Source organism: Sceloporus undulatus, chromosome 6 (genome assembly GCF_019175285.1).
Source record: "Sceloporus undulatus isolate JIND9_A2432 ecotype Alabama chromosome 6, SceUnd_v1.1, whole genome shotgun sequence".
Lineage (NCBI taxonomy): Eukaryota > Metazoa > Chordata > Lepidosauria > Squamata > Phrynosomatidae > Sceloporus > Sceloporus undulatus.
In genome coordinates, this window is record NC_056527.1 from 129,006,717 (window position 1) to 129,025,706 (window position 18,990).

Consider the following 18,990-nt stretch of genomic DNA (forward strand, 5'->3'; position numbering starts at 1 on the left):
CACTAGAGTTTGCAGCACTGGACACAACATCCAAGGAGGCCTACACAGTCATACAAAGCCTTTGTAGTTTTTATATGTGACCTTGCACTGCTCAAGTAGTACTTAAAATTAATTATTTCTTGAGTTGTGCATTGTACGGAAATAATTGGGAGATGTTGCCCAGAAGCCTGCAACTTTAATAGTATTTTCTTATTTCTGCTTCTGAAAGTGAGTGTTGTGTGTTTCTTTTGCAAAAGAATGAAAACCGTGCTTATTCATGGAAAGCATTTCCCCTAAAATGACCAGGTTGGAGGTGAGTCCTCATGCAGCCGCTGTGTGGGCCTGGAAAGGCTAAAGAAGTTTATTGTTTGAAGGGAATAAAACATTGAGGGGAGAGGGATTTTACTAAAATTTCTTTGCACTCACAGCAATGTTTCAGGAGAATATTAGGAGTACTGGCCAAGAGTTTATATCATGTACTTAAAGGCCTGTTACAGACTGCCAAAATAAAGCTGCTTTGGGTCTCTTTGGAGGTATGCTGTTTAAATGATGCATGCATCCTAAGAATCCAGAAGCTGCACCAAAGCTGCACTCCAGCGCTTAGGAATGGAGTGTGGCTTTGGCGTGACCTCCAGACTCTTAGGACTCTTAAATAGCATTCCTGCAAAGAGACCCAAAGCAGCTTTATTTTGGCAGTCTGTAACAGGCCACTGTTTCAAATGCATAACAAAGTGATGTCTCCAGCGTACCACACTCCTACCTTAACAGCCTGCAGCTGCACTGAGCAATCCAGATCTGTTCTGCTGGCAATTGAGGCACAGGAGCGGGATGTTACTAGCCTCGTCTTGCCAGGAAGAAAACCTGTGATGAGGAATTGCAACAGAGGTCCTGCTTCTGATTGTCGGAGCCCTGCTAGTCGGCAAAAGGGAGCTGGATGTATTATCCTGTTGTGGAGCAGCCTTCTATCACTCAGTGCAGCTGCTAGCTGTTAAGGTAAGTTTGTAGTGCGGGAGAAATTTATGATCATGGCAATAGTGCCAAGATCATGAATATATATAACATTACTGAACACAGAGAGTTATGGATTCATAATTCTAGGGTCCAGATCTGTAACTACAATATAGGATGCCAGCCACTATTTTAGACTAGGAGTTTTTGAATAATATTAGAAGAACCCCCTATATAACATTCTGTCCTGTTTCTGTTTTCTAGCATCTCTTCCTAGTACTTTTCTTTCCTGCCCTACATTTAAATGGTTTTCTTTCCCTTTTTACCCTCTCTATTCCCATCTGTCCCAACCCAGCTGCCAAACTCTCTGATGTACCAGGCATAGTGAAATGAGGTTCTGGCCCTCCAGAGGCAGAAGAATCGCATTCTTCTGTTACTTTGCCCTTTCCACCTCTTGTTGCAAATCCACTTCTTCTCCAATGTAAGTGGTATGTGACATCAAGGACTGGTTGAAGAGTCTCTAAACATTCTTCTTTACTGTAGCATTTTTAGTGCTACATAGCATCTCTGAGTGCTTCTATGCAAATATTTTAAAAGGCATTTAAAGAGGCTGTTGCATCGGATTTGACATCACAAATAGAGAGCCCCTGTGTGCTGTAAATTGAAATTTAAGTCTTCACATTTTCATCCCAGAATGCAAGGACAAATATTACAGTTCCCTGAATGGAACTCACTGAATGTGTAAGTCTGAAGTTGGCAACCATGGCTATCCATATGTTCTTGGAGTACACTTCCAAGCAGCCCTGACCAGCACAGCTAATAGAAAAGGATGATGTGATCAGAAGTCCAGCAGATGGAGGGCCACAAATTTCCATACCAAATGTAAACACTTTAAGAAACAAGCAGTCAAAGCCATGTCCTCGCTATATGAAAAGTCTCTTTCTTCAAGTACTGTAGATTTCTTTTTTTAACCTTTCGTACTCATTTTTCATCTCTGGTCTTTTCTGTTTTACTTGTTTTTTTCCCTCTTTCTCTCCCTCCTCTCACCCCAGCTGCCAAATTGTCTGATGTATTAGGCATGGTGAAAAGGGGTTCTGGGCCCCCCAATGCTGAAGACCCAAAGCCTCCCATTCCCCTTCCCAACCCAGCCTCAGGTGCTGCAAATCCTCTTCCTTTCCAGTGTAAGTAGCAGAGGATACCTGCATGTAGGTGTATCACAGACATTCTGCAGATTCCTAGGGGTTTTATTTCTATTTTGTTTATCCTTTTAAATGAAAAGTGTAGTTTCCCTGATTGATGCAGAAAGTGAGGAAGACCATGTGCTAGATAGATAGACTCCATTTAGGAGGCCACAGTTATGAATCTGGAAGAACCAAGGAAAGTAATGGAGGATATGGACCCTTGGAGATGTCACATCCAGAGGGTCACCATGAGTTGAGATCAACTCAAGGGTGGTTAACAACAACAAAAAATGGGGAGGTGGGGCTGACAAGTATGGGGCAAAGGAGATGTCCATGGCCCCCTCTCTGTGTTATTTTGCTACATACTGACTCTCTTTTTCTCATTCTGTCTTATATTCATTCAGTTTTAAAATTGAAAACACTATATTCATTTTAAAAATACATCTAAAAGGGCCCAACTCATAACCCCTTACCTCCCCCATCCTCAAGCTGATTCTTTTTTTGTTGTTATCATTTCCCCCACTTCTCTATATGTCTTCTCTGTCATTTTCTTTGTTTTTCACGTCTTTCCCTTCCTTCCCTTCTCTCATCTATCCTACCCCAGCTGCCAAACTCTCTGATGTATTGGGCATGGTGAAAAAGGGTACTGGGCCACCGGAAGGTGAAGAGCCAAAGTCCTCAATCACCCTTCCATGTCCTCCTTGCAACGTTGCCAATCCTCTTCCTCCCCAATGTAAGTAGTGTTTGGGGGTTCCCTATGATTTCTTCTTTGCAATTATTGGGCTGCTCTGAAACCCTTTGGGATGTTCAAGCAGGCCAGCTAAAGAAGTGATCTTCCATAGTCACTCCCTTGAGAAGAAATTAGCAACCTGGTGTGGCTGTTCTATAACTGACATCACTGAAACCTCCTCTGGTACTTTTCTATAGATTTTATATTTTTAAACCACATTAATCTTATTTCAGCTGCTTTTCCTGAACCTCCTAGGTGTGTGTGGTTTTCTAAGTAGATCCTGAAGTAGGTCATGCTGGCAAAGTCTAATGCATAATAAATCAGATCTTGGAATTGTCCTCCACCCTTTTGAACCACCATTCACAGAATCCCCAGACAGCATAGCCACTGGCAGTGCTAACTGTGAATGTTGGGAGTTGCAGTCTATAAACTTTTCCAGATTCTTCATTAAATCAAAGGAGAATGAATACAGGATCCAAAAGAGGCAAGTTTGAGAAAGTTGTTGAAAAGCATGCTGAAAAGTAATAACCCATTCTGTGAAGAATGCCCACTCTATTCCAGCCAAAGATATTCTTTATACTGGTATAATATAGAACTTTTATTTATTTTATTTGAAGGCATTTGTTTGGCAGCTCTTAATTCATAAGAGACCTCTCAGTCTCTAAAGTGCCATTGCCTTTGGTGAGAGATTGATTTTCAGCTTTTTCAGCCCCCTTCCTTGATCTGACCCCCTTTCTCCCTTGTACTTCTAGCCCTCTTCACTTTTCTTTCATTTTTGTTTGTTTGTTCTATTACTAGTCTCTCCATGCTTTCTTTCATCTGTTTCACACCAGCCAACAAGTTGTCTGATGTCCTAAGCATGGTGAAACGGGGTTCTGGAGCCCCAGAAGCTGAGGGGCCACAGCCTGCTATCTCCCCACTTTTCTTACCTCCACTCATCCCAAACCCTCTACCTTCAGATCGTAAGTAGCATGGTCTTGAGTGGCCTGCAGTTGAGCTTCACTTGTTCTGTTCAAATCCAGTGCTCTTTGCTACATTGTAGGTGTAAAATAACTGCCTGATGGTGTTGCTGCATGGCTTCACATCCTAACCCATTAGTCTCACCGAGCTGATAGGTGTGCAGGTGAGCAGAGTGAGTGCAATAGATATATGACACAACTTGGTAATCCATATAGTGCCTAATAGTTCACTTGGTGAGTGAGAAGCAATGGGAGGTGGGGACCAGGTTTCACCCCCATGCTCTTTGCGCCATGGGCCTCATTGACACTTCCAGGAGCACTAGAAATGGCATTTCCACACTTCTGGTCATCATTTGCAGTTGAATTTTAGCTGTGTATTGGGACATATTCATTAGGATGCATTTGTGTTAGCCATGCTGCTGGCTCCATTTGCACTGTGATCCCAGGCATTTAGGTCTCTGCTCCCCTTCTGAGAATACAAGCATTGTGCAACATCACAATTCACTTTTAAGTGATTGTAAATTGGTTTACAATGATATAAACACCTAACAAGATGCCAGTAATCATGTTGCCACTTAATTGCCATCATGCTGTCCAATTAATGTTATTATTGAGTATTTATTTAGAAGGTCAGTGACAGAATTGAAAGAAACTTGACCTATGCCAAGAGAGGAGTTAGCGTTGCCAGGATTCATGGCAGTTAATTGGGAATATCTTCTTATTCAGTTAGAACATTTTAAATGATAACTGCTCTACATCAGGGGTGAGCCAAGTCCAGCTGTGTGTTGCATGTGGCTATTGGGGCTCCTAAGTGCAGCCCCAGATGCCCCCCTCCTGAAATCTCTCAGAATATTTTTTCAAATGGGGTGATTTCCTGGCCACAGTTTTACTCAAACCACAATGGTTTGCTTCCAATGACCCTCCAAAATCTCCCCCTGAGCCTACCCAAAACACAAAATATAACTCTTATTAAGATTTCATAGTGGCAGCTAGGACTGACATTGTGTCACTTCGGGCACTCTGGAACATGGACTGATGCATGGATGCACCCCGTTGCAAAGCTGCCCCTCTTGCTGCATGTGGTTGTCTGACTTTCCTGCAATTACAGGTGTATTTATTTACTGACAAATAGTGCCGCCATTCCACATGTTAATTTCAAGGGAGTTTCAATAAAGGAAGCATCACTTCAGCTTCCATACATAGTCTTAGCACTTCTCTACTAAGGTGAGGACTCCACAAAGCCTGAAGATGCCTAATGATAGATAGCTTCAGGGCTTCAGTTCCAAGACTGTTTGTAGCTGATGGCAAGTCATGGCAGAGACAAGGGTGCAAGAGCTGTCTTTGGTTGCATCCAAGGGCACAGCTTTTTCTTGCACCTAATAGCAACTGCAGGAAATGGAAAAGAAGTTTCTTTTTCCCCACGCCTCTCTCAGCTGTGAACTATATTTCCCCTGCTGAAAAAATGGGAGTCCTTGGCAATGGTATTTGTTTACAGGGATGGATAACAGCTTGGCCCATTTACAGCTGGAGGGAGACATTGGCAAGGATGTGTTGAGATGCCATGCAGAGTGCTAGAGCAGGGTATAAGGCGAGTACTCAGCTCAAGGTGGAAGAAGGCATGACAGGCAAGCTCACAGGTAAGAACCGGCTTTTCTGGAAGGTTAGAAGAAGGGCATTTATCTCTTTCCCTTTCATCCTCAAGAAGAAAAATGCAGCAACATAAAATCAGAATAGCGCCTGCCTTCAGTGACCACTGCTTTCTCCAAGACAGCGTATGTTTCAGATCACTTGCTATGAATTAGATATCCTTCACAATACCCTTCAGCAGCATTAACTGTACTTTTATCTATAAGTAAGGTAGTTAAAGGACAGTGTTCTCCCATGTTTTTACAGAACAATCCTGTGCATATTTACTCAAAAGTAAATCCCACTGTGTTGATCGAAATTTACTCCTAGGTGAATATGCACAGAACTGCAACCTCTGGGCAGGATAGGATGGGGCATCTCTGAATGGGATACAGAGAAATAGAAACAAAGGGAAAGAGTGGCTGTGAAGTTAGCAAAAAGAGGTGACCTTTTATGCTATGACTGTAGTGTGGACAGGCTTGTTATGTTGATTCACTGATTCCCCCGACATTGGTTGTTTCCATCACTATCAATAGTCTGGAAAACTCTTTTTTGCTCTGTGACTGTGTGCATTCATTAAGTATGGAACATTTCCAATTTGGGACAATATTTATAATATTAGCCAGATTAGTCATAAATCACATTACAAAAAGACTTCACATTTTCCCTTTGCATTGTTTTCATGTTTTAAATGGCTCTTCCCAGCAGCTGTTTGTCCACCTGTATAGTAAGTTGTGAGACAAAGTCTACTGCAAATTGTAGATTATTCTGGAATGCCGCCTTTTAGAATCTCCCTTAGTTGTCTTTCAGAATAGAACTCTCCACTAGCATAGTTTACCCAGTGGTGAAGTGTGTGTGTCTGTTTATTTGTGTGTGTGTGTGTGTTGACTTGTTCTCCTTCCCCCATGTGCAAAAGGGCAGTTGTATGTACACAGATACAGCTGTACCCTCCACTGCTTGTAGCTGTCTTGCATCCCTTGCACTCCCAGAGAAGGATAAAAAGCAGTCATTGCCTCCTGAGAAGGGAGAAGTTGCTGCTTCATTTCCTGGGTGATGGCCCAGGTGCACCCCCCACAACTAGGGTTCAAACCCCACTGCAGAAATAATCCAGTTTGAGATGCCCTGTAGTTTTGTGAGACATGTAGTTTTCTGTGTCAGCTCTGGTGCCACAATAAACTACTATCCCCAAGATTCCCTAGCACTGAGCCAGGGATTATTTCTGCACTGTGTTTTGGATCTAGAGTGGGGTGAAGGAAGCTGTACCTAAGAGCTTCCAGCTTCCATTCCACATCTGGCACAAAGGCATTCAACAGTGGAGACAGGATAATATTTCTTCAGTGTCTTTAAAAGCACTTGAATTAGTGTAAGAAGTTACATCAGTGTAAGGCAGCTATGGCATTATGGCATACGTTAGCAGAAGATCTGCTTTGATTTAGGTTTTGGACTGTTTGAAAGACACACACACTTCAACATTTTTTGTGAGGAACAGCAAATTAAGTGGTTTGTGCTTCCTGAGGTTCTCCAGGTTTGTCTATCTTCTTGAGGTTTCTAGTACTGCCAGATTGGTGTAAGGTTGGGATCAAAACTCTGTTGGGAAAGAAGTCTGTTGATGGGGGCATTGGATCCATCCAGGGCACAGCAAGCATGAAATGGATTCTCCAAGCACCACGAGAGTGTAAGTTTCCAAAAGCTTCTGCTGCAAAGAGATTACTTTGCCAAAGATGCTGACACCATGTCTGCCCCTTGAATGTTGCATTATTCATGGTGATCTAATTGGGTCACTTCCCAGACTGCCTAGGTGTCCCAGCTACAGATATACATTCAGGTCACGTCATCCGGGGAAGTTGTGGGCAGCCCCAGGACAGAAAGGAAGTGGTGTTTTTGTACTGGAGTGTGCTTGTCGCATGTGAAGAATTAAATACTAGTCTGGTGAAAGCTGTCAGGAATTTCTTGCATCCTAAAGTGTGAACTTGCAAAAATTACTTTTATGGATTTTAATTTCTAAAACCACCACCAACAGCAGATTCTGGGAGTTATAGTGCCAATCCCCCCTCCTCCAGCTCTGCCTAAAGGCTATAAGCATAGAAGCAATCCCTGCTTTAGTTGCTAGCCCTGTTATTTACTTCTGTTCTAATGTAAGAGGATGACCTGGGACCTATATTGGTAGTAGGAGTGCTTGGGTCTGTGTAGACTGAGTCAGTACTGTATCTTTTTTCCTTTCCTTTCCTTTCCTTTCCCGTCCCTCTTTATTATTATTTATTTATGTGGGAAAATCTAAGGGGTAGCAGATTATGAAATACCTACAATCTGAGATTCAGCACCTCTAGAAAAAGAAAACAGCTATAGTTCCAGCACTGATAGGTGCTCAGAGAGCAATTCCAAACAGACTGACAACATACTTGGATGAAATCTCCATAGATAGGATCACAGTATCGTGGTTACAAAAAGTGACACTGCAGCAATACATCACTGATTCCTAGATTCTATACCAGAATCCAAATCATTGATGATCCTGATGATTCAGGCAGAACACTTGATTAGACTGTGGAACATTTATTATTGTTACTACTACTACTACTACTCTCTTCTGTCTCCCAAAAGTTGTGGCATTATTTATCATGGGCTTCCCAGTTTAGTCTTTGCAACAACGCTGCAACAATTAGGCTGAAGTATGCTTGTCTTTACATTGTGGCTGAGTGGGGATTTGAATCTGTATCTCTCTGGTCTAATTCACTACATATCTTTGTTGCTGTCTTTGTTGCTTTCTGAAGAGGACTTGCCCATGTAAGAAACAAAGAAGTGAGGCATGGAAGGACAACCAATGGGTCTCATTTTCTATTAAGGCTATAGGGCTTATGGCTGACAAACTGATGCTTATTCCCCCTCTCTCTTTTTTCCTCTCTTCTTGCCTTCATCTCATGACTCTACCTGCAGCACGCAAACAAGAAATCATCAAGATAACAGAGCAGCTGATAGAAGCTGTGAACAATGGGGACTTCGAGGCCTATGCGTAAGTAGGCTGTGCATGAGCTCTCATTGAAATACCTGGCTTAGAACCAAGATTTACACATATTTCCATTGATTGATACAGGCAGTGCTTTTTATCAGGAGAAGAAAAATTGGGTCACTATGCTACTTAATTCTTGCTTTAACTCAGTAGGGGGCAAAGCCACATGCAACTCCAGGGCCTTTTTTTGGGCACCCAGAGGTTAATTATTTTTTTTGCCCCAAAATGTCCCCTAAGGGTCTTGGGGGCATTTCCCCTACGTTTTGAGCCTCCTTGGGCCAATTTAGGCTCAAGAGCGTTGTTTTTTTTAAAGAAGTAAATCAAGTGTGACCTCCAATGTCTTCCTGTTATGAAAAATGACTCAGAATTTTTGGGTCCATCAATGCCCCCTAGAATGTGTTTGTGCAGAGGGTAGGAGTACAGCCCTCCAAGGTCTCCTGGCATGGATTATGAACCCCCCTAGCCTCCCACAGTTGCCCATCCCTACTTAAATCTAAGATGCTTGCAGCTCAGAGTTGCAGAGGCCATCTGTGGCTGCATCCACGCTGGAGAAATAACCCAGTTTGGCACCACTTTAACTGCCCTGGCTCAAGGCTATGGAATTCTGGGAGTTGGAGTTTGCTGTGGTGCCTAGAGCAGAGCTAGCTTGTCTGCAAGAATATCATGGGGGACCTTGTCAAAGACCTTACTGAAATTGAGATATATGCTGTATCTACAGCATTATCTACCAAGCGGGTAATTTTATCAAAAAAGAACAGGTTAGTCTGGCATGACTTGTTTCTCAGAAACCTATAGTGACTTTTTGTGATTATGAACAGGACAATCATTTTCTGCAATGCAAATGAAAACATAGCTTTGCAGCCAAGGCTTTCCCACGCACCTTGCGTACTGTAGATGATCTATTAATTATCAATATCATGTCATAACAGTAGGAAATATATTTGACATGATAGCCTTTGCTTTGAAGAATGATAATTGGGATTGTGTTGGGAAGATGCTACTATCAAGTCCAATTTGCAATTATTTATCTAGGCTTGTCATCCAAAATAGTTATCATCATTAGACCAACAATGAGAAAAATATTGAATGGAGAACTCTTCCTTGTCCATAATCATTTGGCTAATTACTTATGCTTACTTCTATGACAGTTTCCTTTATACCTCTTTCACTGTGCCATTATGTGAGCTGGTTTACATAGAAGTCTACATAGGAGTGGGGAACTTCTGTTCTTGAGCCCTTTGTTGATTCTTCATCTAGGACACTGGTGGGGACCCTTAGGCTGTGGCTCAATCCAGCCCCCTGGGACTCCCAAGATGACCATCTTGCCTTTCCCAGGACATAATCGGTCGGTGCTTTCACAGCTTTTGTAAGTTTTCTTGCCATTTCCAAAAAGCTGAACTATACAGTCAGCCCTCCTTATCCATGGATTTTTTTATCCACAAATTCAAGCATTCACAGCTTGAAAATATTTGTTTAAAAATCCATGGATAAGGAGGGCTGACTGTATATTTCAGCTTTTTGGAAATGGCACCATGGTTTTCCATTATATATCAAGGGACACCATTTTGCTTTGCCATTAGATTTAATGGGACTTGAGCATCCACAGATTTTGTTATCCATGGAGGAACCTGGAACCAAACCCCCGTGGATAACAAGGAACCACTGTATCTCCTAAAGATTAGTAACTTTCAGTAAAAGCTAAAATATGCTGGTATTTTTAGACTCCCCTTTTTACTTTTGACCCTACCCAGCACTAAAATGGAAACCCACAAGAACTTCTATGAAACTGAATATGGCTCTTGGTGTGAAGGAGGTTTCCTGATCTTGTTCTAGGGTTTCTGTCTAATCCTAATTGAGTCTCAGTATGGTCATTCATTCTAATTCATCCGTTTCCATAATGCTGAAAACTCTGATTTGCCCCAGCGATAAAACAACGAACAGGTCTGATTTGAACTGTAGTTCTGCAGGTTTTGATTTAAACATCCTCACCCTAAATTCCTGAGTCACAATCTTCCAGATGAATAGCAGCTCAACTTCAGTATTTTAACATCCTTCATCTGTTTCTTGGAGTGATGTATCCCAGCAGTTTGTTAGATCATATCTGATAGCTCATTTCTCAGACAGACAGATCTTGTTTCCGCTTGATAAATAGGTTTGTGGAAAATAATAGCCCAGGTTTCTTGAGCTTTAACGGAAGAAAAGAGAGGTAGAGGAGGGATGGGACTGGCTTGCTCCCTTTGGGCTGGTGAATTTTTACTGACAGGCAATTTGCCCTGCCTGTGAAGAGTGAGGAACCAGACCCATCTTGAAGGAATCCCTCCCCAGCACTGCTGAAAAGGAACCTTCATGGTAAGTACAGTACCAATGTTCTGCTCTCTCTCTTCAGAAAGATTCCTTATATTTCCATCTGGTTTTTCTGTCTTGTAGAAAAATCTGTGATCCAGGCCTAACATCATTTGAACCTGAAGCATTGGGCAACCTTGTTGAAGGGATGGACTTCCACAGATTTTACTTTGAAAACTGTGAGTACATCTTGTTCCATTTAAGATGAGGGAAGCATGGAGTCCTTTTGCTTATGAGTGGCACCCACTTCCTTTCCAACACAGAAGCAGAACTGCATGCAGAACAATGTCTGGTAGTCAGAGTATTTTGATCCTTTCGTTCAACCTTTCCAGATGTGCATTTATGCTTCCCAGTGTCTTCTCATCTTGCTTTAAGCTCCATCCTCAACTAAAACTTGTCCAGAGGAATTAAATGCGAAGGGCTCTAGCCAGCCAATTCACATCTTGAGCCTTTTCTACATACTCTGCACAAGTATGTTATCCAAAAATATGGAGCGCGTTACCAATTCGACCATACTTAAAACAAAATCCATCAAAGGTAGTGAGTTAAATTAGTGGTATGTAGACTCAACCCATTGCTATCAGCCTTCCTGGGACTTGTTCATCTAACAAGTTCAGCATTTTAATATTCCCCATTACCAAAAAATCTGTGTAGAAAACTTGAGCTTGTACAGTCAGCCCTTCTTATACACGGATTTGTTATACACGGATTCAAGCATACACGGTTTGAAAATGTTCCAAAAAAGTATAAATTTCAATGATCAAACCTTGATTTTCCATTTTTTATAAGGGACACCGTTTTGCTCTGCCATTATATTTAATGGGACTTGAGCATACACGGATTTTGTTATACACGGTGGATCTTGGAACCAAACACCAGCGTATAACAAGGGTCCACTGTATACACAAAAACACTTTCTTTTATTCTGCACATTCATAGCCTTCCTTTGACTTTTTCACTTTGGAAGGCTCACTGCCTAGTGTTAGCATTTGATGGGCAGAGCATTACAGCCTCCCTCCCTCCCTCGCATTTTGAACATGCATACACACCCTTCAGGTTAGACATGGCATGTTTAAAGCACTTCGGGGAGGGACAGATTGAAGCTGCAGTACTGGAAGTAGTGTTAAGTTGCGTTCCCTTTATGCCATTTTCTTCTGCTCCCCTCTCCATAATGAATTGTCTCTCCTGGGAGCCTCCAGGGCAAGCAGATCACATCTTAAGTAGGGACAGAACCCTTACTGCCCTGTGTTACATTAAAATAAGGAGTGTTTCAAAACCAAAAATAGATGTCTGACCACATCTTTCTCTCTTGTTGTGTTTGGCTGTGTGTAAGGAAGCAAGTAAGTAAAAAGTCTATTGAATAAGTGAACAGACCATATTAGAAACCGATAATAGAAAATAACAAATACACACAAAGTGTAGTAAATTTGAAAGAAAAGGAAGAAAATTACTTCTTTTATCAAACATTTTTCTTTCTTTTTTCATTAAAATGACTCTTTTAACTGAAACCTTCTGCATGACTAACTTGAGACTTGCAGAAGAAAATTAATTTGTCCTCAGTTCTCCAAATTCCTATATACCTAAAGAAAGGAGATGAATCTTAATATTTTTGTCACTGAGAGAGCCCCCAAGAGGCAGAAAATTGGCCCTTATACCCACTAGAGTTGCCTACCCCATTTAAACTCAAAGTTTTTGACTTCATAATAACCACCTTCTCTTTCAGAGCTCACTCTATTTTCTTCTTTCTACCATTGCAGTGTTATCTAAGAACAACAAGCCCATTCACACAACCATCCTGAACCCTCATGTGCATGTAATTGGAGAAGACGCTGCCTGCATTGCCTACATCCGCCTGACGCAGTATATTGATGGGCAGGGCCGTCCTCGCACATGCCAGTCTGAAGAGACCCGTGTCTGGCACCGCCGTGATGGCAAGTGGCAAAATGTCCACTTCCACTGCTCAGGAGCACCAGTGGCACCACTCCAGTGAAGGTAAAAATGAAGGCAAAAAATGGCCTCATTGCAAGTCAATTGGCAGAGTAGATCCTTCCTCATTCCTGGGGAACATGAGCTGAGAATTGCAATGACACACAACAGGACATGTCACAAAATGTCCTGTTAACTGGTGCTCCTGTTGTGCAATGCATCCTGTTGTGCATCAGGACTCTTGTATAATGGCCACATTAATGCTTCCATTTGTACAAATGTCCTGGAAACATTGCAAAATACAGTGTTACACAACACTACAGTTCATGTTTACTTGAACATAAGGCAGCTTGACATCAGTATCTAACAGGATGCCAGACAAGGTGATTTTTGCCTTATTAGCAGTGTGAAAATTATTTTAGACTTCTGTGTTGAGTGTAGTTCCCTTAGTCCTATCATCGGTCTGTTGGAAAAACTCAGGAGGAACTCTGGAGTTTTCTTAAGCAACCAGTAACAGCATCCTCCCTTCCTGCTTGTGTCTTTCAGAACTAATGCTGGCTGTTCTGGCTTCTTACCGAAGGAGACGGTGATTTGAGCTCAGCCGCTAGCCGGGAGCAGTGGTGACAAGCACGTGCCCGCATGCTCGTGTCCCCCCCTTCCCATCCTCCCCTGTTTCATTTCCAGTGCCTGTGTTTGCAAAAAAAAGAAAGAAAAGAAAAAAGAAAAAAAAAAACACACAAGAAAAAAAAATCTAACCAGACTCAGTTCTAAAAAAACAAAACAAAACAAATCAGCAAACCCAGCCAAACTGACCCAGCTGTCTTGATTCGCAGCGTGGCCACACTACAGTTCCTGTCCCCACCAACTTCCATTTCTTTGTGTCCGTCCGTCCGGCTGTTCAGGTGACCAGGTGTTGCAATGAAAATGTCTCAACTTCAAACAAACAAACAAAAAAAGGCTCCACCTCTCTGTGTCGACCCCAGTGTTGAACGGTGTTAGTTTGTTAGGTGAAAAATGCATATATATATACATATATATATATATATAAAAAATATAAAAACAAAACAAAAAAACCCAGAAAAAAACTTTTACAGTATTTGCATTCTCTGCCAAAGCATGGGCCTTCTCCAGTGGTTGTGTTCGCGCTTGGAAGTCTGTGACCTGTGTTACTGTTTGTTTTTCTTTTTTGCGGAGGATGCTCTCCCCGAGCTCTCGGGCTGACCATTTCTTTTCTCCTCTGGCTGTGGTTGTGGATTATGATGATGATGATGATTATAATTATTCAGACTCTTTATTTATTTTGTTCTTCTTTTGGATGGGAGGTGACCCCTTCTAGAGGAGGGGCCCCTGTTTTCTGGGCCCTTTCCATGCTAACCCACTGCCGGTGGTTTCCCGGTGCGCTCTCGGCCCTGGCCAGACCGACGGGTTTTTACATGAAGGGTAGCATAGCCTTAGAGATATAACTAGGTCTCACTGCAGGTTTTTTGAATGTCTGAATTCTCATTGGCACTCACATTTTCCAAGCATCCCCAACCCTGACCGCTTGTCAAGGGCTACCAACAGCGGCATTGTCATCCCTGGGCCCCTGCCATGGCTTTATGACCAGGGTGGGTAGAGTTGGAAGTCTCTGTTTAATTGTGTTGGCTGGGACAGTCTTTACAGTTGGGTTGCCTTTGCTAAGGAGGAGGGAAAGGTTTGACGCTGCTAAGCCTTTTCCTCTTCTAGTTCTTGCAAACTGATGCTCCCCCCCTCAAAAAAAGCAAAAAGGAGCAACAGGTGCCTCATCAGGTCTTCGTCTACTCCCTTAAAAAAATAGAGGCCAGCCCAAATGAGAAGAAAGTGTGTTAATGTAAAAGAAGAAAGGGAGATGGGGGAAATGTCAGTGCTGCCTTTGGGGATCTGCTCCAAGTTTTCATTAGATTGGCTGGGCAGCTATGCTTGTGCTTGCCATTCTCTCTCTCTCTCTCTCTCTCTCTCTCCATCCCTCTGTTACTCTCTGTCACTTGCAAAGAGAGGGAGCTGACAGGCAAGAACTCTTAGTAGAGTGGAAACACCTTCAGGTAGCTGTAGCTTCCGGAACTGACTCTTTGGGTAGCCCCAAACTTGCTAGGCCAAAAGGAGAGATTCTCCATGTGGGACCAAGCCTTAGTGGAAAGAGATGGAAGAGGTTCTTCTCTTGTTTCGGTACTGGCTACATGCTGCAACAGTGAGAGCTTTGCCCACTACCAGTCAGAGCTCTGCTAGGTCCCAAAGAAAGGCAAAATATTAGCCACTGTCTCTTGCACACCAGGCAGCTGACATTGGCCAAGGGAGCTGCAATAGGTGTATTAAAAAAGTTATTAAAGATGTTCCCTTTCCTTATCTGTACAGATTCATTTACAATGAAGGCCCCTTGCCATCTTCAGCATCTCATTGCCCAAACGCTGCTCCTTCCTCTGGGGGAAGGAGGTGTCACTGCCTTTCACCCATGGCCACCACATGAGTTAAATTGTTAATTGTAGCTCATACGGATTGTATGTCATAGGCCTGGGACATGTTGCTGTGTAGAAGTGCTCACATACTTGCCCAATTGTCCCTGCTTAGTATGCTATTGCTATCTGCTTATTTCTTTGATAAATGCCATAGCATCAAACAAAAAAAGTGAATTTTCATCAGCAGAGATGTCAGGGTAAAATAATAATTGTTTCTAGCATTGTGGAAGTTTGAGAGACAGCAAAGACATTGGCAAGTTTACATTGTTATCTTATATTGACTTGGGAGTACATCCAGCAGAACTCAATGAGTCTCGTGGCTGTGTAAAATATGGCCAGCATTGGGCTGTTAAGCATCAGAAAAGAAAAACAGTAAGGAAAGGATGATGGTGGGTTTCAAGGGCCCTGGGTTTAGAATCTGACAATGCTCCAAGGTCTTCGTGTCATGCCTTCCCTCATCCAAGGAAGAGTATCTTGACGTCTTGGCAATCTTGTTTTGTGGCTTCTTACATATCATCCCAACAGAGATACATGGCCTATAGTTCTAAATGTACAGATCCAAGCTCACAATGCCATCTGTTTGAGTTTTTGAACGGTTTGTTGTTGTTGTGTGCCTTCAAGTCATTTCTGACTTGTGGCGACCCTTCTGAATACATGGCAGATTTGCTGCTCAAATGAAGCAGAGTGCAACAGAATACATTCAAAGTATGTTATGTGTTTCCTGCCACAAGTCTGGGTTGGGTTGGAAACTGTACTCTGATCTCCAGAGTCAGAGTCAAACCACTACTCCACAGTTGGATGGGCTATTTAAAATATTTGCCTAGAGAGAAGGAAGTTGAACAGAGGGAACAGGGGTACATATAGATTGTATAGCAACAAACCTGAGAAGGGGACTTCTGTGCTGTTTGCCACCTGTGTCACCTTCCACCTGTGTTTTACCTCTACATGTTGGGTTGTCTCCATGTCTGCAATAAAGGCAGCTTCCAGAAACAGCTTGGAAGACCAGTTAGCCACTGTATATATCCAGATGAAGCTTAGAAGTGTTGTAGATAGGCAAAGGAATAATTCTTTCTATCCCACCCCCAAGATGGTTGTGTTTAGTGACTGAACTTACCATACCCTACAGTGTAATATGTACTAGCTTATAACAGGAAAACATGACTGTGCAGTGGCTATGCAGGTGGATGGATCTTTTAAAGGGTCTAATGAATGCTCAAAACAGGATCACCCTGCGTCCTCTTCAAGGCTCATAAAGAAGCAACTGTATTTAATTCGATGTCCATGTATAAAGTCAGGTGCAATGTCTTTGGTGCACAAGGATCTTCCTTGAGTTTTTTTTTGTCCCATGTCTCTAGAGATCACTGAAGCAGGACTGATTGTTTGAGATTTAGATGGTTTGGTTTACAAAACAGGAAAGCCCATTGGTAGGTGATCTTACCACAAAACTAGGAGAAGACATTCCTGCTTTTGAGGTGGGGGCAGGACCAATACCTGGTGAAATACACTGCAGTTATGTTTGGATAGTCGATGGACAGAAAATTCAGATGTGAATTTTCTTGCTGAGATAATTGAAAGATGACCATTCTTGTGGTCTCCCAATCAGTAAGCATCATCTGACTTTGCACACCATCAGCTACTTTGTGATTGTGTCCCAAGATGTTTACATTATGCACATTATGCATTTTACTGTAGTTCACTTACCAAGAGGAATGAAGATCAGTATGAAGATAAGAAATGAGTAGAAATGTAAAACTTTGATACTGGTACATTCTTGGCCCAAGCTTGCTTTCACTATCCTTGCAAATGGTTCTGTGGGTGCTGAGTGCTGAATTGTAATATCAGACATCCACAAATAATACATTCTAGGGGAGCAGATGTGACAGGATCAGCACAGGAGGCATAGTTAGTTATGCATATCCACCATAGGAAGTACATTTACAAGGAGGTACATCTTGTTCTACTTCCGGTTTGCTGCCACCAATGCTGATCCCAGCAACAGTCGGAAGCACTGTAAAATAATGGTCATCTAATGTTACAGAATGTGTTAATATGGACTTAAGAGAACAAACCTTCAGTTTAAACATCTGTCCCATTATGCCTTGCCATCATTGCATTTAATGCACCTGAGTATGAAAAAAGCTTTAGTGAACTCTTTACAGGTGAACTAGTTGGCAGCTCCAAAAATATATTTTAGACGGGCTCATTTATCACTAAGCATTCTGCCATTATTACCTTTTGGTGAGCCAGTTGGGTCATAACAGTTGGGTCACTGCTGAAAAGTTTTCTGCATTCCAAATTTCCAATTCAGTGCCACAACAATAGTAACAGATGCCTAAAATACCAGGCAAATTCAGTTGATCCTCTGTCCAATAAATGTTCATAGTCCAATGACTCAAAGCTGGGTATTTCCATATTTTCAAGGAATACACATCTCTTAATTCTATTTGAATGTCCCGAGTATTTCACATAGGACCTACAGTTTGCTTATACTTTGGCGTACGTGACACTTATATGGCTACTAAAAACGTAATTCTCTCGGTTCCAATCTTAAAAATATGTGTCAGAAAGTTAGGAGAACCTCTGTGCCGTTTTAATATTTAACGAATTTTTAGTGCTGACTTAAAAAGAGCAAAGTAAAGCCCAGGTGAACAGCATAGCCAGGGTCAAGAGAAGAAAGTGCCCACTTCTCTTCTGAAGTAACCACAGGTCACCACTTCATCACTTGGGGAAACCAACTTGTTCTGCTTATGGTGAGCTGAAACAGACCAACATGACCCCTGTTTGGTTTTAGCTAGCCATAGTAGAAAAAGAGGTTTCCAAGCAGGAATGCATATGCGGCTCATCACAGTCTGTTCTTGTTAATAAGAAACCGTGATTTCCTGTTGGAATTGAAGTGGGCCGTAGTTTCATCGGTAAATGCTTTGACCACTTGTTCTGTTGGGAAGCCTTGGTTGTTATTTAGATCTTGTAAATATTACGTGAAAGTGGCCACTGTGCCAGCAGACCAGTATGATGGATGCTGTATGCCACTTTTTCTGTAGATTAACATATCCAAAATGAGTAGGGATAATTTAGTGGACTGGTTGCATTGTTGGTATAAACACTAAATGGTTCCTAACAATTTAAAGCTCTGAATACTTGTACCTGTCAGGATTCAGCAAACATGTTTGACTCTCCTCAGAACTAAGAATGTGCTTCCCCAGAAGTAACGCTGTAAATAAACTATAGAATGACCAGATTTTTAATGCTTATGCCAATAAAGGAGAACAAAAGTTCATCAGGTTGTCCCAAAGCATTTTTATCAGCTTTAGAAATCATTGCTTATATTGCTCTTTAATTCAAGATTCCACCCAGTATCCTTTTCATATGGGTTGCCATCATTGGGGGAATTTAATAAGAGAGTAAGCCAATGATATTTTAGAGAATTTGGCAAATGCAGCATTGTTTATCATGGAAGAGGATACTGGACTAGCCAACAGCTCTGTTCTGTGCAGCTATTAAAAGCACAGAAGTTTACAGTTGCTTTGATAAGCAAAGGTGAATGGGATAGCATCTTTATTAACCCAGTTTCTATACCTCCAACAAACATTTAACAGATGAAGCATTTTTAAATGTCTAGCCACAAGAGCAAGGCTTGTAAAAAGAAAAAGTTGGCAACTCTATGAAAACAAGACTTCACAAAGATTTAAATCGACACATTCTCCAAATTAGAGTATGCACCCCATGAAAATTCCACATCACACATTCAGCTTCCATCCAGACTCATTCTTTACCAAAGCATCTTGCTTTCAAAAAGTGAGGTTCTTATTTTTCTGTTGGA

The 18,990-nt window shown here is 42.0% G+C and overlaps 1 protein-coding gene across 9 annotated transcripts in view; it reads left to right on the forward strand.

The window, feature by feature from the left end:
* Positions 1 to 17,880, forward strand: part of CAMK2B (calcium/calmodulin dependent protein kinase II beta) — a 165,160-nt gene extending 147,280 nt beyond the window's left edge. For 6 of the 9 annotated variants that reach the window (XM_042477026.1, XM_042477027.1, XM_042477030.1 and 3 more), the window contains 4 exons: positions 8,358 to 8,433; positions 10,858 to 10,952; positions 12,531 to 12,765; positions 13,246 to 17,880. In XM_042477026.1, the coding sequence (XP_042332960.1) occupies positions 8,358 to 8,433; positions 10,858 to 10,952; positions 12,531 to 12,763 (404 nt within the window). In that variant the 3' untranslated portion in view covers positions 12,764 to 12,765; positions 13,246 to 17,880. Of the gene's footprint in view, positions 1 to 1,979; positions 2,109 to 2,712; positions 2,842 to 3,671; positions 3,801 to 8,357; positions 8,434 to 10,857; positions 10,953 to 12,530; positions 12,766 to 13,245 lie in introns of all 9 variants that reach the window. The other 3 variants (XM_042477023.1, XM_042477024.1, XM_042477025.1) reach the window with 1 other exon arrangement.
* The last annotated feature ends 1,110 nt before the right edge of the window (positions 17,881 to 18,990 follow it).